The sequence below is a fragment of the Numida meleagris genome, chromosome 2, assembly GCF_002078875.1.
Source record: "Numida meleagris isolate 19003 breed g44 Domestic line chromosome 2, NumMel1.0, whole genome shotgun sequence".
In the NCBI taxonomy this organism is placed as follows: domain Eukaryota; kingdom Metazoa; phylum Chordata; class Aves; order Galliformes; family Numididae; genus Numida; species Numida meleagris.
In genome coordinates, this window is record NC_034410.1 from 16,392,413 (window position 1) to 16,417,511 (window position 25,099).

Genomic DNA, 25,099 nt, shown 5'->3' on the forward strand with positions numbered 1-25,099 from the left:
AACCAGAAACTCATCTGTTCTCTGGACCAGTGAAAATACCACCATCTCTGCCAGTGATTATTTTAGCAGTTGCAGTGTTAATGTATGCTTTTCAGGCTTACGGTTTTTATGTAATTTCTTCGTTAGAAAACAAATGATACATTTCTGATCTACAAGGTGATTCTGGATGTGTCAACCAGCACTTGGATGGAAATTAAAATGTTACTTAACTTTTTTGTAACTAGAAGAGAAAAAGTTGACACAAAAAAATGACTTGAATGCATTTCTTAGATGTCTGGTATGCATGTCTGGGACTTTTAGCCAGCTTGAAACTACTGTTGTTTTTTTTTCCTTTTTACACTCCTTACAGTAGTGTAGCAGTAAAAAAAAAAAAAAGAAAAGAAAAAAAGAAAAGCCCCAACGGATAATTCAACTCCCTGATTGAGTTTACCAGCTATATTGGTGAAATGGAGAAACTGATTGTAGTGTGTTTAGCTACCACTGTAGTTTAATGCTTTGGCCAGTGCTGTTGCACTGAATGTTCTTTTCAACATAGGTTTCATAGTGGGTTATCACATGAAAAATACCATTTAATGGATATATTTAAAATCTCCAGTCTAAGTAAACATTGTTTTAGATTTTTCTGATCAGCTAAGTTTATAGTTTTTCCTGTTATAGGCTTCTTTTCAAGTGTACAGAAATATCACATAAGTACTAATAGACTTTTCCTCAGAGGTGTGGTCCCATTTTGGAAAATATCTAGTACAGCCTTACCCTAGAAAGCTTTCAGGTCACTTCATTCCATTGTTAATTTGTGAATAACTGGTAGAAGATGAGCCAGTTAACACTGAAGTACCATGGAAATAAGTTGTCCTCTCCCTGCCCAATCAAACACAGATAGCAGCATAGTTCATGTTGGTCCTTTCCATTCTCCAGCCATCTTCACTTGACAGCATTCCTGAGCTAAGTGAGATATCTGTGTGCTCCCAAATGCTTTCTGGGATTAGGAGATGAAACCTTTCAGGTTCTAAAATACCTAGCTTTAGTTGAGCTTTTCACTCGCTTTTCTTTTAGTATGGTGGCATTCTGCTTCTGCAGTGCTGAAGGTAGAGGCTTATAGGTTTTAACTTCATCAGTGCCAAGTTCTTCTGAAAGAGTGATAAATCATTTGCCTTTCTTTAAAATTAAATAGGTACCATACTTTTCATCTCGAAGCCTTTCTCTGGAGGCACTTTGGGCTCAGAAGAAGATAATATAAATACAAACCGAATGCAGTTAGATTCTTGAAACTAGAAAATGAATTGATGTATATTTGTGCAATATGCTACGAAAAGAGTTATGGTGGGAATAGAAAAGGGTTTAGAGTATTTTCCCCATATAATTAGGAAATAGTTAAAAGAATATACATGTTCTTCTTTTATTATAAGAAGAAATATGCGTCAAGTGGAGAGAAACTGAAAACCTCTCTTAAACAGCAGAGATCATTGCTTGTCAATGCATTATGTATGAATACTCTAAGGGCAAATGGTGGCTGAACATGGATGGTTGATAGGCATGTTATAAGGAAACTTTAATTTTAGCAAAAACTGTTACTAGTCAAGATGAATACAAAAATCTTTAGCCACTGTGACTTTGTCTTTCCTACAAATTATTGGCCAACTATTCCAAACCCTGAAAATACAAGTGTAGTGGCAATAGAAACAAGAGCTGACATGTTCATTTTTGAGGGACTGTTCCTTCATTATTTTAGCAATAGCATTGGCACAGCTTTAGACATGTCATCAGTGTTTCTAAGGTAAGCATCAGTCTTCTATTTTCTTTTTTTTTCAAGGTTTTACAGTATGGCCTGCCAAATTGCTGTTGCTTCAGGCTGAACATTTCCATATTTCTTATTCAAAGAACAATTTTTGAGTCATTGTGGTATTCTGAAATAAAACAACCAAAATGCAGAATGACAAATTAGCATTTAAAATGCCATTAAAAATGTTTTTGTAACTCAAAAATCCACTTTCAGCTAAAACTTAAAATTTGAAATCAAATGTTCATAACTTCTAGAAGAGTTTTAATTGAGTGGGAGCATCAGATTTGTTTGGTAATGGTTAATGTTTTCAAAACAATTCTTAATATATCATCATTATAACTTAATGATTACAGGTAATAAAGGAATGCTGTAAGAGTTCTTGACAGAAAAAGTATGTTCAGAATTGTACTTTTTTTGATCATATGGCAGGATAATAGTGTGAGCTGGGACCTTTAGAACTACTCTGTAATGCTTTCTAGTGCTGTGTAGACAAATATAGCTATATGTTTGCTTAATGTTGAAGTAAACAACATATTGTCATAGATCTTATATCAGGAATAACATAGGGAAGCCTTTTTCTGTTTTTGTGAAACTCTGTCACTACAGTATTATGTTATTTACATGAGCACATTAACAGAAGACGGGATTTGATGATTCAGGAGGCTTGTTCCAGTCCTGTTTGTGTGGCTTACTGAAACGAATGTAATCAGCATGCAGACAAATTTCCATTTTGTTAGTTTGGCTACATGAAGATAGTTACCTAAAGTAGATATGTGAAGTGATTCTTCATAAAGACAATCAGTTCTGTCAGCATTGTAAGTACTTAAAAACTAGCAAACAACAGAACCTTAACCAACAAAACCTTCTTAGAAAAATGAGAGTATAAGAGGTAGCAAGTCTTGACGATGCGGCAGCTTGTGCTTTGCAATATAACCCACAGAAGTGGCTTTTAATAGCAGCCCTTCGCACTATTTGCTTGATAGCAGAGTTAGTTCGATGGAGTTCATTTTTGACTGAGTGAATAATTTTTATTTTGTTGGTTGTTTCTGGCTTTCTCACTCTGCAGATGAAATTGTGTACGTTGTCTTTTCATTTGACTGTTTTACTGACAGACTTTTAAGGGAAAGGAAGTTTGTGACTTGGTAGATCTATATTAGTACATCTGTGTTCAGCTTAAATTCAGCTGCTTGGTAGGTTTCTTGGAAGCCAGGAGCCTCTGAGATACCTGTCTGAACTTCCTTGCCTGTGTGTGAATGAACATCCTCTTTGTTTGATAACTTGTCTGTCCTTTCTTCTTACTTCACTGTTCTTATGGGTGCATTTTCTTTTCAGCGTCTGTCCCCATCTCACTTCTGTGCCTTTCTTGAACAAAAATAATGCTTTTATTGTTCACTGTTTTAGCCTTTTGCTCTGGAGATGGAAAGCAGTATAAACTACCCACCCTTAGGTCTTCTGCAGGAGGCTGAGGTGTTGACAGAGAGCAATCAGTTACAATTGCACAAGAAAGAGTAATGCAAATTGCATGAAGTACTGCAGAGGCACCTTTGAACACATACCTAATCCAAGATTTCAATATGGTTTTCAGAAAACCTGTGATACTAGAATACTGCATCTTCTTCAATGTATGCAGTTTGGATGATTGTATTCGAAGTGCTTTTGTGAATGGGAGCAAGCTCTTAAAGTTCTTCACATGAAAAGCAATTTAAAGTTATTTGTAAGTGTATGCCTCTCAGTGACTTCTGTTTTTATGATTGAAATCTTTAAAAAAGAGAATAGTCTTAAATAAATTAAGAAAAAATTATGTACTTGTTGAATTACAGTTTGTAACCATATGCTTACATTGTCTGTTGACGTTGAAATCTCTAATTAGTGTTTAAAATCATGACGTGCTGTGCAGTGTACTTAGTAATGCAGTTTCTTCTTAAAATCTTCAGAGCTGTTGAGGTGCTGCTTGCAAGACTGCCAGGTCCGAAGGGCACTAAATATGAAAGCTGATTTTTAGCCTTGGAAGTGACTTTTTTTTTTTCCAGTCACCAGCAAAGAAAGCTGAGGTGACCTCATCCACAGGGCAGGGATCGTGCATCCTCTGCCACACTCCTTCACCTGTGTAGGCCTCAGTTTGGAAATCACAAGTTCTGCCCCTGCAGATTACAAATCCACTCTGTGTAAAGTTAAGTTTGTGTCTTTGAAGAGCCAGAATGTTATGAATATTTTTCTTGGATAATTTACATTGTGTGCGGATGCTCTCCCTTTGTATGCATGGCGACAGAAACATGTTTTCCTACATGCATTTCTTTCTGTTTCAGCTAGCAAATCAGCTAACACAAGTTAACTGTAGTTGGAGCTTTCCCTATTTTTAAGAAATTCTCAGTCTTACCTCCTATAAATGTTCTTACACGGAAAGGCTCTCCTTGAAGGCTGACTGTAGCTGCTCACCAGGTGTGTACTTCCGTTCCTGTGCATACAAGCAGTGTCTGTCCTTTTCTCAGGAATGCTGTCAGTGTGTAGAGGTCATTTTCTGATGTCCGGTCTTAGTTTGCTTCATAGCAGTGTGGAACAAGTGGTACTCATATTCTTTCCTCAGACGAAAAGTAAAGCTTGAAGTACTTCTGAAGGCTGTGACCTCTTGTTACAGACAACTGAAGGAACACCATTAGTCCCTGTAATGACAAACTTCAGAGAATGTGTGTGGCTTCTCCTCTAGCTTGTTTGCTCGGTACGCCTCACTGCGCTTTATGCAGTCATTTGCATCGACTGCTGAGCAGTGCATGTCCTCCCATGCTCTGTGAGGGCTTTTGTGGGACAGGCTTATTGGTTTATCAAAGAATCTTAAAGGGACAAATATGACAAGCACTTAGGAGAAAAGCCGGAATACAAAGGTTCTATGTAGTTATCTGTTTGTTTTAGTTGAACAGCAGTGGCAGTGTTTGCAGTGCGCAGAATCAGCAGGCAGTAACTTGCATGGCATACATCACAGTTTGCTGTATAATCACCTTACAGTATATAAAGCTTGCCATGAGCTAACCTTCAGCCATGGAAGGGATTGAACAACTATTCCCTTCCTGTACTGATGATGTCATTTGCAGTCTCATTAAAACTTGCCTCTTTCTGAAGCATCAGGTTTGACTCCTGCAGGGATTAGTCCACTGTGAAATAAGGAGCATTGCTGGGAGCTTCTGTTAGTTTGTGGTGGTGAGCCTAGTTGCTCCACTTCTACCCCAGTTAGGGTCCTGGGTGGCCTCATTCTGCTTCTCTGGTGTTAGTGCCCACCAGTCTCTCCCTGGGCTACAGTGGAGTGACTCACTCACTCTGTGTGCTATGTGATTGTGTGGAAGTGGGAAGGAATCATTTTGAGGATTTCAGCTGTACTGAGGAAACAGATGTACCCTTGCTTGTCTAACATGATTGGAAAATAGGTATTTGTTTCTCCTTCTAGTATGCCTCCAAGGGAATCATGTAGAAGGAACTTTCCAAATCACTGATGGCAAATGGAGTATTACATTTATCAGTGTGTTCTGTTCTGCTTTGCTGTAATCATGTTGTGAAGTTTAATTCTAACTTTATTGTAATTAACTAAATTGTCACCATCAATTTATGTACATATATGTATTTCAAGTATATACAAGAATGAGAACTGGCATTTTGTAGCAGGAAGGTACCTGTATTGAGGTGTCTGACTTGCATGTCTCAGGAACAGTTGATCATATTATTAAATGATTAGTATCACATATAACTTGTTAGATTTGAAGTAAAGTTCTTAGGTTTTTAAGGCAGACCATTTTCAGTCTTAGGAAAACTTAGAAGAGGGGTTTTTGTTACTTTCATCTCTAGACTGAAAAATAGGAATTTTGGTGTAAAGATCTGGTGCATAAGTGTATATGTATTTTTTTAACAAAGGCAATACACTGCATTAAACACTTCTGCATATGAAAAAGAAATAAAAGCATTAATTTATTAATCTTCCTTGTTTTCTCTAACTGTGATGATTTATTACTCTGACTTAATGATATAAGAGTGGAATTTCATTATCTGTTCACTTAAGAAATGGGGTGATGAGTTGCTACCTATATAGAGAAGATCCTGGGTCATTCTTGAAGTATTCTTCTAGTAGTATATATTGATTCTGAAGTGCACTGGCTTAAGGAATGCTGTTACAGATAATTAATCTTACTATATACTGGTAATTCAAGAAAATTACTATAAATCTGTGTGCTATAAACCTGTTTCGTATATTGCAAAAGCCACTCATGGCCTGTAGGAAAAATGAAAATCAATTACATAGTTTTCCCAGTTATGAAGCTTAACAGGGAAGCAGTTTGATATGAAGAAAGTGCTTTTCACCATGAAGGTGGTGTCTGTTGCATTTAGGGCAGCATCCAGATGTGCTCATCAGGAATGATTTATACTAAGCTTTGCCTGTAGACGGGGGGAAAAGTGGTCCCAGGGTAGGATTCTGTTTCTCATCTGCATGCTGCTTACAGGCAGGATGAACTTCTTGCTGCAGCCCTGTCCAGACTTGCTAGGAGAGCTGTACTAAGCTAAATGTGCATCCATCCTGGCTGTTGCTGCTCCATTTGTAGAAGAAAGGCAGGGCTCTGATCTCCATCCAGTGTGAAGGTGTGCATTTAGGGCATCCACAGCACTGGCTTTTGAGATCAGAGGGATGCCCACAGTCTCAATTCTGAGCTCGCCTCAGCTCCATGGTCCCATACTGCTGGAGTCCCTGCTGTCTTCTCTAAGATGCAGTGTTGTTCTCATCCAAGAGAAGCAGTGTGTCTCATCAGGTGGCACCCACTTCAGTGTTAGAAAAACGGAATAGAAAAAAGTAATAACCAACATACTATTTGAAGCAACAACACATAATACAGCAAGAGACATCAATTACAGAAGCATTTTTATATCACAGGTCTTGTAACCCTTTTCATTACAAGAGGGTTACCCTGCTGTCATCCTCCTCTCTCCTCTTCCACTGAAAGCGCTACAGGGGTGGTCTGTATGTGTTTTTGTAATACGCTACAACATCAGCATTGCTGGTCTCCCACTTATAAATATTTGTATATACATATTATACATATTATATTATGTTATACATATTGTAAATTTGTATATACATATTTAAGAGATTAATTTTTCTTTGTTGTTTCATACAGCAAGCTTTAAAAATTCTGATGCAGGGCTTTCAGAACTTACAGAAAGTACCTCTAAAGAGTCAAATATTAAATTTGCAGAAATTTAAGTAATTTTTGTTGCTTTCAAGCACTTAGACTGTTTTTCCTCAGACAAATTCTTGTATTTAAGTAGCTGTGCCGTGGGCTGCTGTGTAGCATTGCCTTAGCTTCTGTATTCACAGCTCCTGGAGGTTCATTTCAAGTGGTGACTTTCTGAAGTAGAGCCTGTGACATTTTGAGATAAGTCTGTAACAGAACTAAGTTACAACTGAGCGCTTGTAATTTATATGTTCTAAAGTAATTCATCTGAAAAATTGTTCAGTGAGTGGAAATATTCGTTAGTCAACATCAGCGTGCTTCTCAGGGTTTGCTGCAGGGAAGCTGAGCAGATGAAAAAGATGACAATGGGACAGTGAGCTATTGTAGTTTGGAAAATGGAAGCATAGCTGAGGTTCTTCCTCTGTCCTTGCTGCTGCATCGGAGAAGTCTGTAAATGCTTCAGTTTATCACTGGATGCAAATCAAACTTAGAACTTATTTGCATTTAATGTCATGGATTTGCTGTGAATTCTTTTGCTTTCATTTTTATTCATGTTCCTGTTTTCCAGCTAGCTTGGGGTGGAGGATTATGCTTTAGAAAACAACAAATAAAAACCTTAAAAATTACTATATTTAACCATTCCATGCAAAGTATGGCTGTCATGGCTAAATCTTTGAGTGCTTTAATCATTTGTCACCTTGTTTTAAGCTTACTTTGCCAAATTTTGCGCGCTGCCTTTAACAGAACTGTTAGTGACCGTTAGAACAGCACAATGCAGCTTACGCAGTTGTGTTGGCACAAGGCAAAGAATAAACCTCTGTTTGCAAGTGCCTGTTGATTTCAATAGGCTTTTCAGAAGCTCTGCATATTACAGTTCTTAGCACCTAGGATACATTCATATTCATTATAGCAGTGCAGTCCAGCCCCTGCTCGTGACTTGCTTCTCTCCACCCCTCCTCTTCTACTGAAGCATGAAGTACAGTTATTTCTCTCGTACTACTGAGGTGTGCTGGAAGATGTTACAGCTCTTTTCTCAGAGTGTGCGAATACACATCTTTCAGCTTCTTCCGTCTTTCCAGAAACATGTTAAACTGTAGAAATACTTAAAGCTTTTTGGACTCTTTCATGATGACTCGTGTGGCTGTTGAGACTGTGAGGTGCTGGGCATGTACGGCATGCAGTCGTTTGTATGAGCAATTAGTGGAAGAAATAATTGGTATGTAGTGGTGTCATCTTTTGATAACATGAATACTTGCTTCTTTATCTGAATGTGTGGAGGATGGGAGGATTGCTACTCTCGATGCTAATTATATTTCAAATATTTTTTGTTTGCAACTTGGCTTTGTTATTGGAACACTGATTTAAACCAAATAGCTGCTGGTAGTTGGAATGCCCGTGTTTTATTTTAGGAAGTAGTAGTTAGCTGTCTCTTGAGTTTAGACTTACTGATGGATCAAGTTTGTTTTTCATATGCGTGCAAACAAAACCAGTCTACTTGAAAATCATATTACAAGAGGTTAGCACAGAATTTCTCTTCCATTCTCTCACAGCATAATGATAAGATACAATTTTCTTTGCTCTTATCCCTGATGTATGATTTAACATCCTTATGAAATGAAACAGGCTCCTGTTCAAAAAAAAACCAAAAAACAAACCAAAACCAACCCAAAACATTTAAGAGCGTGCATTAATTGGACCCTGGACTTCTGCTTAAGATACTTAATCTAATATCCCAGATATGACAAGTTCAGACAGCCATTTAATTTGAGCATTTGATGAATGCATTTAATGTTAATTTATGACATATTACCTTTGTAGATGAACCGACTAGTCCTAGTATTGACCATGATATTGCACACATTCCTGCTTCTGCTGTAATTTCTGCATCTGCTTCTCAAGCACCTGCTATAACAACTGTTCCTCCCAGTCCTACATCTCCAATCCCTTTAATTCGGCGACAGCTTTCTCATGATCATGGTGAGTGGTGGTTTGATTTTCTTTCCATGCTACTTTTTTCTTTTTACTCTCTGGAGATCAGATGTGAAAATTGTAATCTCTTTACTGCTTGACATAAACTGTAGAAATGTGAGTCAGGTTCCTACTGTGTTAAAAAAATTTCTGCTTCCTTATAGAATCCATTAGGCCTAGTGTCCTGGATAGCCAGCCTGCCACAAAACCAGAGAGATCGAAGTCGTACGATGAAGGACTGGATGACTATAGAGATGAGGAAAAATCGTAAGTTCATGAAAAATGTCAGTTGATTCAGAGATGTTCTTTTTTTTTTTTTAAGATTGTAAAACCTCATGTGAACATCTGTTTTTGTCCCAACAGGTCCATTAAGCATGTATCTAGCCTAAAGGGGATCAAGGTAAGTAAATAACAACTCTTAAAACAGTAAATATTACTGCGACAAGTTTTATGAATTACACAACTGACTTATACAGAGTGATGTGTTAGACACAAGAAGGTGATTGCTATTGCTATTTAACAAATTATTTTTAATTTTTATTGATTTTAAAAATTGAATGTTAATGTTTTCCCCCACTGATGCTGTACATATCACATAAGTAAACACGGTCTGTTGTTTTGTAGGCTCCCCACTTGATTCTTGATTTTCATTTTCCTCAGCCTCTGTAAACAAAGCGTATCTATGGTGCTTCCAATAAAAGCTTAATAATGAGAGTCTGAGACTCCCATGGTTTGTCCTGTTCTTGGGATTGGCAACATCGCTATTCTCATTGTATCCTGTGGAAACTTCAGACATCATTTTTTGCCAGGCGAATATTGTTACGGACATTTTCCTGAATATGGTGCCAACATTTAAAGTGAAGGATAGGATAGTTAATTGGAAGGGACCTACAAAGGTCGAGTCCAACTATCTAACCACTTCAGGGCTAGCTTAAAACTTTTATCTGAATGCCTCTTGAACACTAGTAGGTGTGATCTTGCATGTAGAGATCATAGAGAAATGTGTTTAGAAGTACACAGTGAGGTTCTTTCTGTGATGTTCTCTTCAGGTCTCAGACAGTCAGAAATCTTCAGAAGATTCTGGTTCCCGAAAAGATTCTTCTTCAGAGGTCTTTGGTGATGCCTCCAAAGAAGGGTGGCTCCATTTTCGTCAGCTTGTTACGGACAAAGGAAAGGTACCTTCCATGCTTTTGTTTTTTTGTTCTATTTTTTAACCTGGCAAAAATACTATACTTGTGGAGAACTGAGGTAAGAAACTTGAAGCTTTCTGAGTTTGCTTTTTTAGTAACATTTTTGAGATACAAACATCAATAAGACTAAGTTTTAGACCTGTTAGAATATTTATCTTAGTGAATTTCTTTGCTTCCTTCAGAGACTATTTTTGAAAGTTTTTTTTTTGTGTATTTCTGTGAGATAAACTCCTTTCTAACAACTCAGTAAAACCATCCTGAGATAGATGTAGCTTGTGGCCTTTTTTCTCTTTGCTAATAATGAGGAGCTCTAGTTTTCGTAAACATTGTGGAGTTGAGTTCAGATTAACTTACTGCATGTGTATGGGAGAACACTTAAGAAAAAGTAGGAATGTGGAATTGCATTGTTACGTAAATGTGAGTCTGACTTGAATAAATTTTAGAAGACTGGGCAAGTATCCACTAAATATTTTTTGCTGTGTTTATTTTAAGGCCTCTGTGAAATTTTGGTCGTGTTGTTTTTGTTATTGTCAAGAGAACTCGCAGTGGGTAATCAGGGAGGACAGGATACCTAACAATTTGATCTTCTGACAGAGAGCAGTTAGTGAGTCCCACTTCTGCGAAAGCTTTCTGCAGTTCTTTCTTAAGTATGTCATAGATAGCTTTTAAAACTTTTGGAGGTAGCTTTTCTTAAAACAGAAGCATTTATTGTAGCAAATAACCAAACTTACATACTGGTTTATATTTTTCAGCGAGTTGGTGGGAGCATTCGGCCATGGAAACAGTTATATGTTGTTCTTCGAGGTCATTCACTTTATTTGTACAAGGATAAAAAGGAACAAATGACCCCATCAGAAGAAGAACAACCTATAAGCATCAATGCTTGTTTGATAGACATCTCATACTGTGAAACCAAGAGGAAAAATGTATTTAGACTCACCACATCAGACTGCGAGTATCTGTTTCAAGCTGAGGACAGAGATAATATGTTAGCATGGATTAAAGCAATACAAGAAAACAGCAACTTAAATGATGAGGTAATCATTATATTATTTTTAATATGACAGCAAAATTTGTAATTCAATGATCAAAATGTATGCAGGAGCATATGAGAAAATGTGATAGGTAAGGTAATTGGGTAAGTATACTGAGGTTTTTTTTAAAGCATGATAGTATTCCAATTATCAGTATTTTGTAATAAGTGAATTAATGTAATTGCTGATTTGACTGTAGATAAACTTTATATTAAGATAAAAAAAATCCCTAATGTGTCAATCAAAAATAATTGTAGTATAGAACCAATGTTCAGTCTTCAGACTTGCATTATAAAGTAGTGTGTGCAGTTGCATGGTGTGATGAGTTTCTCAGTAATTAAAAATGAAACTTTGAAGGATGTTCAATTCTTTGATTAAAAGTTGATGTTTTTGAGTTGAACGTTAACGCTAAATACAAAGCAAGCATATGCTGTTGTATATAACATATTAATATCTGTCCCCAGATCATCTTTAGTGTATTTTCATTTCAGCAATGACCAGCAGAGGAATGTTTCCATGTCTGTGAGCATGCGTATCTGCTTAGTTTTGAAGTGTGTGTGTATGTGTCATCAGATGGATGTGTGTTTGAATTCTGGGCTGTTTCAGCTGTATGCATAGTAGTAGCTGTATGAGTGCTATGTGTACATAAGATTTGATCTTTTTCATAGCAAGTGTTGTTGACTTGCATGTTTTCTATTTGAAGCAACTTCCAGTCTAATATGATTTAATCAGGTACTTACTGCTTTGAAAAAAAAGATTCTAAATAGTAGCATCTAATTTGTAATTACTCACTTCAGTTTTCCGTGTGGTTTCGAGTGTTCTGTCTTATTGTTCCCAAGGACTGCCTGCTAGATTTTTAAGTGCACTGAAGTGTTAATTTTTCATATGTGTTCTGTTTGTGAGAGGAGGTGATGTTTTCTGGAAGTAAAAACTCTATGTTGTATTTTGTAAGATTATAAAGTAGATCTCAATTCATTTTATAGGACACTGGTGTCACTAGTAGAGACCTAATTAGTCGAAGGATTAAAGAATACAGTACAATGATGAGGTAGGTAAATTACATGCTGCCAGTAGTTTTTGTATGCTTATTTAACTTCTTTTTACTGAAGTCATGTATCTTGCTTCAGTTCTTCAAGCAGCAAAACAGAGCCATCTCCCAAAACACCTCGTCAGAGCCTAAGTATCAGGCAGACTCTACTTGGAACTAAAGCAGAGCCAAGGACGCAGAGTCCACATTCTCCCAAGGATGAGTCGGAGAGGAAGCTTCTCACTAAAGGTTTGCGTGTTTCTTTTTTTAATTATGTCTTTAGTTCCTTATAGCCCCAGTATGAAGCTATCATGGTGCTTTATTCAGGTTCTTCAAACTCAAGAATATGCGTATCAGCTATATATATTCCTAACAAACATTCCCTTACTCATTCTGTGCTGCGGATTATGTAAGTAAATTGCAGATGTTAAGTAAATTTTAAATCTATTGAAGTAATATTTCCAGAAATAGTTGAGTAAGAAGTATTATTGTATTAGAAGATTTGCAGTACAGAGTGAATGGGAATTGTAATTTGTTACATGAGTTGTATAGTGGAAGTAAAGAGTTCAACTGAACTTTTAATCTGATTTTGTGCAAATAATATTCTAAAGTGTTTGAGTCCCTTTTGGGACTGATTAGGAGTACCTGAAACCTGCTAATTACTGAAAGTGGGTCTGCACAATGTCACATATAAGTGTGGCTGGATTAATTTCATAGCTGTTTTGTATGTCACTGTTACTCAGTAGAGGTGTAATCTTTCTTTAGGGAATGTTGTAGATTTTATTTTTTTTAATGTAATTTATGTTATATTTAGTCTTGGAATGATAAAATTCCATGGTATCGTCTACCTGCTTCCTTTTCTGAGTATGGGTATATTCAAATGCATTTTCTAAATCGAAGAAGAAAAGAAGGTATGTTTAAGACAGAGTAATGGTTAGCCAGCTGTGGGAAATTGGGCCAGGAAAAAAGGTTAAAAACAAGAAAGGATGGTGACATTCTGTTTTATTTTTTGTAAATGTTACCTGTATTGATAGTAGCTTTTGTGACTTAAACGCCCTGATGTTTCTTCTTTGTTTTCTTATTTATGTAACACTAACAACAAAAAGATGAGACAAGCCCACCTAAAGACAAGGGGACATGGAGGAAAGGCATTCCAAGCATTATGAGGAAGACATTTGAAAAGAAGCCATCTGCAGTGGGAACATTTGGTGTCAGACTAGATGACTGCCCCCCAGCACATACCAACAAAGTATGAAAGAACAGTTTTTCTCTCCAGTGTGATTTTTAAATGCTTTTTTTCATGTGTACTTTAAGAATGTGCGTGCGTGTGTGTATACATATTTAAATGTATATATATATATATTATGTAATGTTTTTTTCTTCAGTATATCCCACTGATTGTTGATATATGCTGCAAACTAGTTGAAGAAAGAGGTCTCGAGTACACAGGTATTTACAGAGTTCCTGGAAATAATGCTGCCATCTCAAGTATGCAAGAGGAGCTCAACAAAGGAATGACTGACATAGATGTTCATGATGATGTAAGTCTTCGATCACAGTGTTTCCACTTTGATCTTCTGAAAACTTCTAGTTGCGCTGTGATTATAGAAATACAAAGACTGTCTCCTTTTCTTCTAAACGTTTAGAAATGGCGAGACTTGAATGTCATAAGCAGTTTGCTGAAATCCTTCTTCAGAAAGCTCCCAGAACCTCTTTTTACCAATGGTGAGTTGTTTACCTTAGATTTCTTCTTTACGAGCTACTGCTGAACAGTTGTCTTAATACTTTCAGATGATTTGAGAGAAAATGCAGTGGAATCAACTCTGCAGTAAATACTGCTTCTTCCTTAAAGAACAGGGAATCACAGTGACAGAACTTAAAAATGAGAGCCGTAAATAGAATTTGTCTAATTGTACAATAATTACAAACAGTGTTCAAATACTGTGCCAAAACATTTCAGTGTATCCATTTTAATATTCTGTTTACTTTGGCATTCTAAACAAACAAAAAAACCAAACAGATCTTTTTTACTTTTATTGTGTTGCTGTTTCTGGAAGAGTTGGGGGGGGGGGTGGAAAGGCAGCAAGATTTCGGTGTTAACTCTGATTTGGTGGTCATAATCAGATCTTTAGAAGTTAGATCTTTAAAATTCCACTAGAAATAGTAATGAACAGAGAGCAACAGCAGAATTTGACTGAGGGAAATTTTTTTAAGCCTTGTTACCTCTGCACTATTGTTTTTTGTACCTCTCTTAAGTTTTTAAAAGAAAGAAAATAAACTTTTCAGGGGAGATCCTGAACACAGTCCTCTACTACCATAAATTAGAGTGTCATGTTTGTCAGATTTGGGGAGATTGCAGAGGTGAGTGCACCTAGAGTGCAGCAGATGAGCTTCACTCTGTTAAAACCATCCTGCTCGCTAAAGAGTAGATAAGATCAGTTTTTGGAGTTGGAATGTATCTTTTTCACTAAGATTTAATAAAGAAAAACATGAAAAGCTTAGATTTTAATGTGAAACAAAAATAAGTAACACTTCAAATTTCACTGTTGTAATGGTCTATGAAAGCTGTTTTTCCTCACTCTTATATACTGTGTTTGTATGCAGTATAATGGGTTAACTTACAGTGTCCAAAGGCTTATTTGTAATCAATTTCTACTTTTTTAACAGACAAATATGCAGATTTTATAGATGCCAATAGAAAAGAAGATCCTGTTGAACGTTTGAAAACATTGAAGAGACTGGTAAGCTGAAATCAGGTGTCTTGTGTAGTACAGGTACCTTTGTAGATATATTACAAAATTAGCATTAAAAGTTCAATATTCTGAGCAGAGATTGTTTATTTCAGATTCATGATTTACCTGAACATCATTATGAGACGCTCAAGTTTCTTTCTGCACATCTCAAGACAGTAGCAGAGAATTCTGAAAAGAACAAGGTAACAGGAAAAAAAAAAAAGCATGATGTGTTTTGTTTTGGTCACATTCATTAAGAGCAAGTTTTTGCGCATGGTTGTTTCTCTTGACTAAGACTGTAATTTATTATTGTAGATGAGATTAAAACCTCTGTGATGTTGGAAGATTTTGGGATTACATCCCTTCAAAATATTCATGTTTAGTGTGTATTAAGCTTATTCAAACTGGTGCAGACTCCCATAAAATACAAGATCGGTCCTTATTTTTATTAGATTTTGGAATTTCAGAGTAAAAAGTTTGGGGAAAACTTAAGTGAATGTCTGTGACCTGAATGAACCTTTTGACAAAGGCTAGGTTGCATCAGCTTTGTGTGAAGTGTACATTCCTGGACACTTAAATCAATTGAAGACTAGGATTTGCTGTAATAACTGAAATGTTTGACCTTCTAGATGCTTTGGATGGTTTTAAGAGGAAAAAAAGCATGATATATTGGGTAGTGATTTTTAATTAACACCTTTTGTCATTTTCACTGATTGGGAAGTTGGCTTTTGTTAAGTGTTTCTGTATATGCTATAATCCTACTGTAAATGCAAATAATAGTATCCCTTTATTTTTTTCAGGGAAGCATAGATGAATGCAAAGCTGTGCAATATGAGTGTGCTTACAGGTGCTCACCTCAGGGCAGATGGCATGATGCCTTGTTATTTGGCTACCAGTGTGCAGGGATACAGTAAAAAAAACAAAAACAAAAAAACACTGTGATTTATGGAAAATAGATGAACTATGGCCAACCTTAAATCATTTAAAAGAACAGAAAATCACAGAAGCATTAGGGTTGGAAAAGACCCCTTAAGATCATCTAGTCCAACCATCAATCCATCCCCACCATGCCCACTAACCGGGTCCCTCAGTGCCAATGTCATATTTAAAATAAAATTTACAGATTCCATTCTACGGATAATACATTCTAGATAAATATGAATAGATCTATCTGTATTTGTATAGATGCAGGAAAAAAATAGAACATTTAGTGTAATTATAGTTAACGTTTTAAGAAAGTAATAGTAAAAGCCATTAAGTCCAAAGCAAACATTTATCATTTTATGTTTTCAGTGTACTGAATAAATATGGTTTAAATATTGTAAATACTATTGAATATTTAAGGCTGGGCAAATAAGATTGTATTGCAACAGTATGACATGTCAAAGGCCACAGTTCGAGTCAAAGTGAGCAGCAGGGGCTTAGGTCATTCTCTTTGCATCTTCCTTCGTGTAAGAACAGGGACTTTGCTTCATACTTATTTTCAGCCTATTCTGTCATAACAGAGAAGTCAGAGAAGTAAGCACAAATAGATTAGTATTTTGCTGCTGCTTTCTTGCTGTTGTTTGTCAGAAATGTATCTTCAAAAGGGAATTAAGTGGATGATTAATGTTGTGACATGACTGGACTACCTCTAAGTCTATTTCATGAGTAGTTGTGTTGGGTCTGTCACGTTGGATGCTGCAATGTTCTTGAAAGTAAATGTGAATTGAATGAGCTCTTGGTCAGTAGACATAACATGCTATTTGTTTACTGTCTAAACTTTAGCACGTCACCTGAATGTTTTCGTGGGGAAAAAAAAAAAACAGGGAATTACCAATGTCTTTAAAAAATTTTCTTCCCTCCCAGGCTCCTCCCTACAGTCTTTTATTGAGTTTCTGTCCTTGTGGAGCTATTCACGTGCAGTGGGTTAATGAAAGTTAGATTTAGAATTTCAGAAGTGTTGGATGGCTTCATTACATCCTGTGTATGGAACATTTTATTGTAGCATAACATCTTACCTGAGTCAGTAATGTGTTGTTAAATAAATTTTATTTGTCCTTTTTTAAAATGATTCTCAAATATTAATTGTGTTGTATTAATATATTTAGTTCCTATTATTGTATTTTCTCATTTATATCACGTATAATATATGGAAATACTTCATTTCTTAGATGGAACCAAGAAACCTGGCAATAGTGTTTGGACCAACACTTGTGAGGACATCTGATGATAACATGACACACATGGTTACGCACATGCCAGACCAATATAAAATTGTAGAAACACTCATCCAAAAAGTAAGTCGGTGATTTTTATTATTTAAAAAGTAAGTTCATATGCAGACAGACCAGCTTTCTCTTATTGGGCCACTTTGGGTCTGGTATTTATCCTTTGAACTCCAGGCTATAATTTTTAGTCCATGTTTGATTGTTCCACGTTTGACTTTTGTGTTTCTTGTGGAGTTTTCACCGTTTTTATTTTAAATTGTAGCATGACTGGTTTTTCACAGAAGATGATGCTGAAGAACCCCTTGTAAGTATTATGGCATAAATATTTGCATTCTAATTACCTTAGTTTAGAAACTGCTTCTGCTTCCTCTAGAATTCTGTATTTTTTTTTTATTGCATCACTGTATGGTTTTCTCTTCAAAAGTACCTTTTTAGCTCTCCGGTCCTTGCAGTAATTATTTAAAAAAAAAAAAAAAAAAAAGCCATGCATTTTTTTTAAAAAGCATAGAGCCAAATGGGAAAATAAGAACCTATGAGGAAAGCGTGTCCTCAGGTGAATGATGCACTTTTACTAAATGCTTTTGAATCGTGATGACCTATTTGTGAAACGATGATGAAGACATCTTTGTTTATTAACTATAGACAGCAGTGCAGGAGGAAAACACTGTAGAATCTCAGCCAGTGCCAAACATAGATCATTTACTCACCAACATTGGAAGAACGGGAGTGTCTCCTGGAGACGTATCAGGTAACAGCCTGGACAGTACTAGTCCGTAGGATAGAATAACCTACTCTGTTAACTCACTGTAAATCTTTCTCTCTATTTTCTTTTACTAATAAATTGTTTTTCTCTTTTCTTAAAGATCATTAACACTTCTTACAGATTTGAATTGTTGGTAATCATGCATGATATGTTAGAAAACTTTGTCTAACAAGAATATAATCATTAAAAGATGAGGTTTGCACGTTCTATTTTATTTATTCACAGTAACCCATGCAATCATCATTGTAAGGTGAAGCAGATACACTGCTGTAAAGGGGTATGTTGTGATGGCAGAAAGATTGATCTCCACTGGGGTTCTAATATTGCTCGTTAGGAATGCAAAACATGTTTTCTTGTCAAGTGGGGGACACTATGTTGCAATATGTCTATACTAAAGCTGATTTCCTTCTGTTTATGAATGCCATCCTCTTGTGTGGCTAAGGACAAGCATTGCAGGCTCTTTTTTGGTGACTTTTTTCCCACTTTCCTTCACTATACTATTGCACTAACCCAGCATGTTGTATCCCACAAATGCTCTCCCTTCGTCTCTAGCTTTTGTTTCAGTTTTCCAAGGGTTGCTCAGCACTTACTGAAGCAGTCACTTTATACTGATGTTGTAACAGGTGAAGTGGGAGGAGTCTATCACACGGTGATGTCATTAGTGGATTCTGTGATGTCACTGATGGACAGCTGGAACTGTAGGAAGAAGGAGGACTGTTGCCCACACTGTAGCTGCCTTGTCTGCAGAAACCCCCGTTTCTTGTAAATGGAAAACCAAAAAGTTGATCTGTGCTGTAAATTTTCTTTTAAGAGTATTTTAAACAGATCAATGCTACTTTTTAAAAGTTTTTCTGCTGTTTCTTGTTATCTCTGAAGCAGACCCTGAGGAGAAATAGCATGGTATGGTCTACCAGTCTTTCTAGTCATAAGCATTAGCCATGTGTCAAAAAGGGGTGTGGCAGGGGGCTCAGCTCTTTCTTCCTAGGGAGCAAGTTCCTAAAGGTGGAACGCATCCAAGTTCATATTTTTTAGTTGCTGTGCTAGCCCCTTCCTACCCCCTTTATAATTGTATAATCTTGGGTTTTGCGAGACAGTGAAACTATGGTGTCCATTTTTCATTTCATAATAGCGCTTGTTATAGAAATGTACAAAACTGGTAGCTGCTGAAATCTTGCTGATTTACGATAAAATTCTACCTCTACCTAGTCACAGGTGAAGAGAGATACATAATTGGGGTTTTACACACAAAATGCAACTTAATTCCTTTAAAAACTCAAGACTCCCAAAAAGAATATGACTGCACGAACCACAATTTGTACCTAGGGCGGCCAGCAGTGATAAGACATTCAATTTTGCTTTGTGTATCCTGAATCTCAGGAGAGTACACACTACAATCCTGAAATAGTCTCTCAGCTGCGGTTTTGCAGGGGCTGTGTACCTAAAACATTGAATAAACATTAGTATTTCTGTTTTTTGTTTTTGTTTTTAATTTAGAAGAACAGGGCTCCTTTGCCATTCCTATCATTGAGCTGGTTCTGCCTACAATTCACAGCATCTTTTCATGGCGGTGGCTTTCTGTGGTGCAGCTTGCATCTTTGTGAGCTCTGATTATTCACTCTGTTCTGGTTTTTATTTGCTTCACATTTTGTTCTGTGCTTGTCTTTTTCCATAAGTCCAGCATTGTCTGTAGCAACAACAAAAAAAGAAAACTGCACGGAACTGAGCAGAATTGTTTTTAATTTTTCCACAGATTCAGCTACTAGTGACTCAACGAAATCTAAGGTAAAGTATTTTCTGAAGTGGTGTAGTTATAAGCTTCAGAGATCTGATGGATATTTGCTTGCTTTATTAGAGTGCTTATATGCTGGTGTATAAGAGAACTAGGTAGATTCTTCTTGTAAATAAGTGATAATGCCATTTTGCTAGCAGCAGCTTATTCTCTAAAAAGGTACCTGGAATCACTTTGTCCCTTCCATAATGAAGTCCCAGGTTTTTTTTGTTGAAACTGTTTCTGTGATAACTGTTCTCCCACGTCGCCCTCTCTGGGGTGCTGCACCGGCAACAAATGATCGGGATTTCAGGATCTTTATTGAGCATAAGTCATAGATTCATAGAATCATAGAATGGCCTGGGTTGAAAAGGACCTCAAAGATCATTTAGTTTCAACCCCTCTGCTGTGTGCAGGGTTGCCAACCACTAGACCAGGCTGCCCAGAGCCACGTCCGGCCTGGCCTTGAATGCCTCTGGGGATGGGGCAACCTGTTCCAGTGCATCAACACCCTCTGTGTGAAAAACTTCCTCCTAATATCTAACCTACATCTCCCCTGTCTCAGTTTAAAACCATTCCCCCTTGTCCTATTGCTATCCACCCATGTAAACAGTCGTCTCCCCTCCTGTTTATATGCTCCCTTCAAGTATTGGAAGGCCACAATGAGGTCTCCCCGGAGCCTTCTCTTCTCCAAGCTAAACAAGCCCAGCTCCCTCAACCTTTCTTCATAGGAGAGGTGCTCCAGCCCTCTGATCATCTTAGCAGCCCTCCTCTGGACCCATTCCAAGAGCTTCACGTCTTTCTTGTACTGAGGGCCCCAGGCTTGGACGCAGTACTCCATCCAGATGGGGCCTCACAAGAGCTGAGTAGAGGGGGACAATCACGTCCCTCTCCCTGCTTGCCACTCCTCTTTTAATGCAGCCCAGAACATAGTTGGCCTTCCGGGCTGCCAGCGCACACTGCTGGCTCATGTCCAGCTTCTCATCCACCAGGACCCCCATGTCCTTCTCTGCAGGGCTGCTCTCGAGATCTTCCCCCAGTCTGTATAAATACCTGGGATTGCCCTGGCCCAAGTGCAGCACCTTGCATTTGGCTTTGTTGAACCTCATTAGGTTCACGTGGGCCCACTTGTCCAGCCTGTCCAGGTCCCTCTGGATGACTTCCCTTCCCTCCAGTGTATCAACTGCACTGCTCATCTTGGTGTCATCTGCAAATGTGCTGAGGGTGCACTCATTGCCACCATCTATGTCATTGATGAAGATGTTGAAGAGCACTGGTCCCTGGACCAACCCCGGAGGCACACCGCTTGTGACATAGAACCATTAATCACAACCCTTTGGCTGTGACCAGCCAACCAGTTGTTAAGACACCGAACAGTCCATCCTTCAAATCCATACCTCTGCAATTTGGAGAGAAGGATGTGATGAGGGACCATGTCAAAGTCCTTCACTGCTGGTCTGAGTTGTCCTTTCCTCAGCTCAGAGGGAGAGGCTGTCTGTCTGAACATGGACATTTGAGCTGTTCTTGTTGAGCCGTTGGCACAGATGTCAGATTTCAGTCCAGCTATGTTCAAGGTCCCCTGATGTAAGCAACTTCCTTATCTTGTCTGTTTTTCTGTTAGTGAATGTTTGCAATGTGCAGACCGCACTGGTCAGCAGTCAAAGACAGACGTCATTTCTGTAAAGGCTGGGAGGGTGCAGGAAAGGTGTATGGATCTGTGGTGGCCAGGTAGCAATGTTGTCAGTGTGGTTGAAATAGTTTTTAATGAATTTTACAAATCAAAATAATTGGACTCATCTTTCTTGATTCTTTGTGATTCTGAAGGCAGATGCCTTGAAGGGCAGGAAGAAATGTATTTCTCTTAATTTTCTGTCATTGCTCCTAAATTTGGTTTTATATAGCTTTTATTGTATTGGTACCATTGAATTGATACAATTTTAAAACTCAAAAACTGAAAAATACTTTGGGAAACTAAACTTCTCACATAGGTAGGGAGGTAGAGATTGAAACCACACTGGTGGAACCTCACCTGTGAAGTACTTTCTGTTACAAACCAATCTTGAATAAGCTGTCTTGATTAATGGAGCCTGCTTTATTAGTCAATCAAAAACTAAGTAGCTGTGCATAAAAAAACTAGACTCTGTCAAGTTGAAGGGACTCAACAAGTGGAATTCTCAGGATGAAAATTATCAACCTAGGAAACGTCATGTAAACTACGTGACAAGGAAGTATCTCCTGAATAAAGAATATTTCCTGAATAGAGACAGGCTTTCTGCTCTTGAAGCTCAGGAGATGTTTTTAAAGTCTCACACTAATGGATATTTGTTTGCGATTTTTAATCATGCCCCTTTTTTCTTTTTTTTAAACAGGGTTCTTGGGGTTCTGGAAAGGATCAGTATAGCAAGGAACTGCTTGTGTCCTCCATTTTTGCAGCAGCTAGTCGCAAGCGGAAAAAAACAAAAGAGAAACCACAACCGAGTAGCTCAGAAGATGAGCTGGATAATGTGTTTTCTAAGAAGGAGCTTGCAGAACAGTCTCGTGGTGACGCAGCAAAAGAGGACACAGCTAAAGGAGAATACGAAAAAGAGAGAGATGCAGGGAGAAAACAGAGGATGTTTGTCCTGAAGGAAAAAGAGAACAGCAGTAAAAAAGATGCGAATGTTGTAAAGGATGAAAAGAAGTCGTTAAGGAAAGAGAGCGTTCTGTCAGAGGAACCTTCACTGCCTTACCATGAAAAACGTACAAAATCACAAAGTCTCAGCTGTCAGCAAACCGTGCAGAAGAATAGCCCTAAAATGCCTATTTCCCAGTCTTCTTCCCAGGTTGAAGAGACGGTGTCTGACTCTGGCACTATGCTTAGCACTTCCTCTCAGGCTTCCCAGCACAGATATTTGTGCAAAAAGGTGGCCAGCCCTGAAATTAAACACAGTGAGTTTTTAGCAGCTGATGTCAGTTCCATCACCTCAGATTATTCAACGACTTCATCCTCTATATATATAACTGGCTTAGATGCCAGCATGCTGAGCCCTGAAGTGCAGTCGGTAACAGAAAGCAAGGGAGAAGATGCTGATGACGAAAGAAGCGAGTTGATCAGCGAAGGGCGTCCTATGGAGACAGACAGTGAGAGTGACTTCCCTGTCTTTGCCACCAGCTCTGCTGCTGAAAGGCTGTCCAAGGGGAAAGTCGTAGAAGTGTTTAAGAGCAGTCGGAGGAACTCTGAGGAGAGCGAAGTAAGTTGTACCGAGGGAAGTTCGACACCAAAGTTAGAGAGTCGCAGACTTTTTAGCTCACACAAACTCATTGAATGCGATACGCTGTCCAGGAGAAAGTCTGCGCGGCACAAAACGGACAGTGAGGGTTCCGGGGATGCGAAGAGCGAGAAGGACTTACCTACTGTGACCAAAATGTTTGATATAATGAAAAAAGGAAGATCGACGAGCAGTTTAGCTACATCGGCCAGAAGTGAGACTGACAAACAAGAACCTACCTGGAGACTAAAAATTACAGATAGGTTAAAGCTGCGGCTCAAATCGTCTGCAGATGACATGTTTGGAGTCGGGAACCCAAAGGCTAATTCTGCAGAGACGGCGAAGAGGAAAAATATCAGGCGAAGGCATACGCTTGGAGGACAGAGGGATTTTGATGAAATAAGTGTCCTGAATGTTTGGAAAGTTCAAGAGCCAAGTCAAAGTAGAGAGAGAGAATCTGAGCTTTCGGCTGTGAATCGTCTGAAGCCAAAATGTCCAGCCCAGGACCTCTCAATCTCAGACTGGCTTGCACGAGAACGTTTACGCACTAGCACAACTGACCTTAATACGGGTGAAACTGGAAAGCCCAGACTTGAGAACACTAGCTTAGCAGATGCATCAAAGGTAGAGCTGCCTTTATCTGCTGAGATGCAGGCAGATGAAGGCAGTTCCTCCAGCAGCTTGACTGCAATCAGTAGAACACCGCCTTCGGGACCATTTCAGCCACCAGACCAGGTAAATGGGGAAAGTTATCAGAATATGAACAAAAACAACTTCAGCCCAGCAGTTGATGCCCATCCTCATAAACTGTCTGGGACCCAAGTGGTTAGATCTCGATTCTACCAGTATCTTTGAGATGGGGAGATATGTCCACTGCAGCAATTCATTAACTTAATGTTACGCTTCCCAGTAACTGTGTGTATGTGTGTGTGTACATATATATATTTTTTTTCCTGTACTGTTGTTGTTATGCAGCCTTCATTTGGGCTGGTTTCATCAATGTGCTCTGTGGAACGTTTTCACAGTGCATTACCACAGCCAGAAGAACACTAAAGTGTGTGTGTATATATATACATATATATATATATATATATATTTTAAGAAAAAGTATATTTGATGGCTGCATACAAATGTTGAACAAAGCATCTGATGCAACACGCTGTGTAGTGTATACATGGTTTTCTGACTGAGAGTTGGCCTGGCATTAGTATGCAGAAAAATTGTTCTTTTGGTTTAGTCACTAACAAGTGCCTCATCATAAATTCATTTGGTTTGTTAGGGTGCCATATTGTTAAATTAGAGAAACTTACTACAAACAAATGAATGCATTTTACTGTTAATGAGTTTCATTACATTTTACAAATGTTAACACAGGTGGCTACAGAGCTTCCATTCCTTAGGCATTCCAGTAAATATTGGAGTTTTATATTTCCAATTTTAATACAGATTTTGAGTTTTATGTGACTTGAATTTTTAATCTTTCTGTAAAATAAGTAACTTAAATGTACATACTACATGTGTATCTTTTCTTCAGATACCAGATTTGATATAAATGTTGTAACATAGGCGTGTAGATAGTGGATACTGGATGGAACTGGTTTCTTTTATCGAGAATATAATTCTGCATGAAGACCTAATGAATCCAAACCTGTATCATGCCTGTGTGCATACCCACTTAAACACTGGAAATAAAATTGTTTTGGTGACTCTTTGCATGATGTGAATTCATTCTAATGATGGGTTTAAAAATGTTGTAGCGAGTTGATTTGTGTTGAATACAGTGTTTTTGCAGCACTGAAGAAACATATCCACAATCTTCCCCAAGTCATAAAAAGTGAATATCTGCTAGTCAAAACAGTAGATATACTTATGGGTTTGGGACTTTGAATAAGACAGATTTGTACCCTAATATCCCTCCTGCATGTCACCTCTCCACCCATTACATTTTTTTCTTCTATTTCCTTGTACAACTGCTTGAAAACAAAGCAGCTGTTCGCTCCTTTGTGTATTCCCCTCTCTTAGTTAACAGCTCCTGTCACCGACTTGGCAGAGGATCATACCTATATTGATGATAAACGTCACGAGCATAGGAAAACTTGCTCCTATGCCTGTCTCCCGTTACTGAGAAGGAATGGTAGTAGCCAGGATGTATGGGCAGATGAGGTTTCACGC

At 37.9% G+C, this 25,099-nt stretch overlaps 1 protein-coding gene across 4 annotated transcripts in view; it reads left to right on the forward strand.

The window, feature by feature from the left end:
* Positions 1-24,638, forward strand: part of ARHGAP21 (Rho GTPase activating protein 21) — a 120,389-nt gene extending 95,751 nt beyond the window's left edge. For 2 of the 4 annotated variants that reach the window (XM_021388013.1, XM_021388012.1), the window contains 17 exons: positions 8,806-8,964; positions 9,120-9,222; positions 9,319-9,355; positions 10,005-10,130; positions 10,898-11,182; positions 12,163-12,227; positions 12,307-12,455; positions 13,313-13,455; positions 13,592-13,747; positions 13,853-13,931; positions 14,874-14,947; positions 15,052-15,141; positions 17,092-17,217; positions 17,411-17,452; positions 17,791-17,896; positions 19,662-19,693; positions 22,049-23,782. In XM_021388013.1, coding sequence (XP_021243688.1) covers positions 8,806-8,964; positions 9,120-9,222; positions 9,319-9,355; positions 10,005-10,130; positions 10,898-11,182; positions 12,163-12,227; positions 12,307-12,455; positions 13,313-13,455; positions 13,592-13,747; positions 13,853-13,931; positions 14,874-14,947; positions 15,052-15,141; positions 17,092-17,217; positions 17,411-17,452; positions 17,791-17,896; positions 19,662-19,693; positions 22,049-23,782 — 3,506 coding nt within the window. Of the gene's footprint in view, positions 1-8,805; positions 8,965-9,119; positions 9,223-9,318; positions 9,356-10,004; positions 10,131-10,897; positions 11,183-12,162; positions 12,228-12,306; positions 12,456-13,312; positions 13,456-13,591; positions 13,748-13,852; positions 13,932-14,873; positions 14,948-15,051; positions 15,142-17,091; positions 17,218-17,410; positions 17,453-17,790; positions 17,897-19,661; positions 19,694-22,048 lie in introns of all 4 variants that reach the window. The other 2 variants (XM_021388011.1, XM_021388014.1) reach the window with 2 other exon arrangements.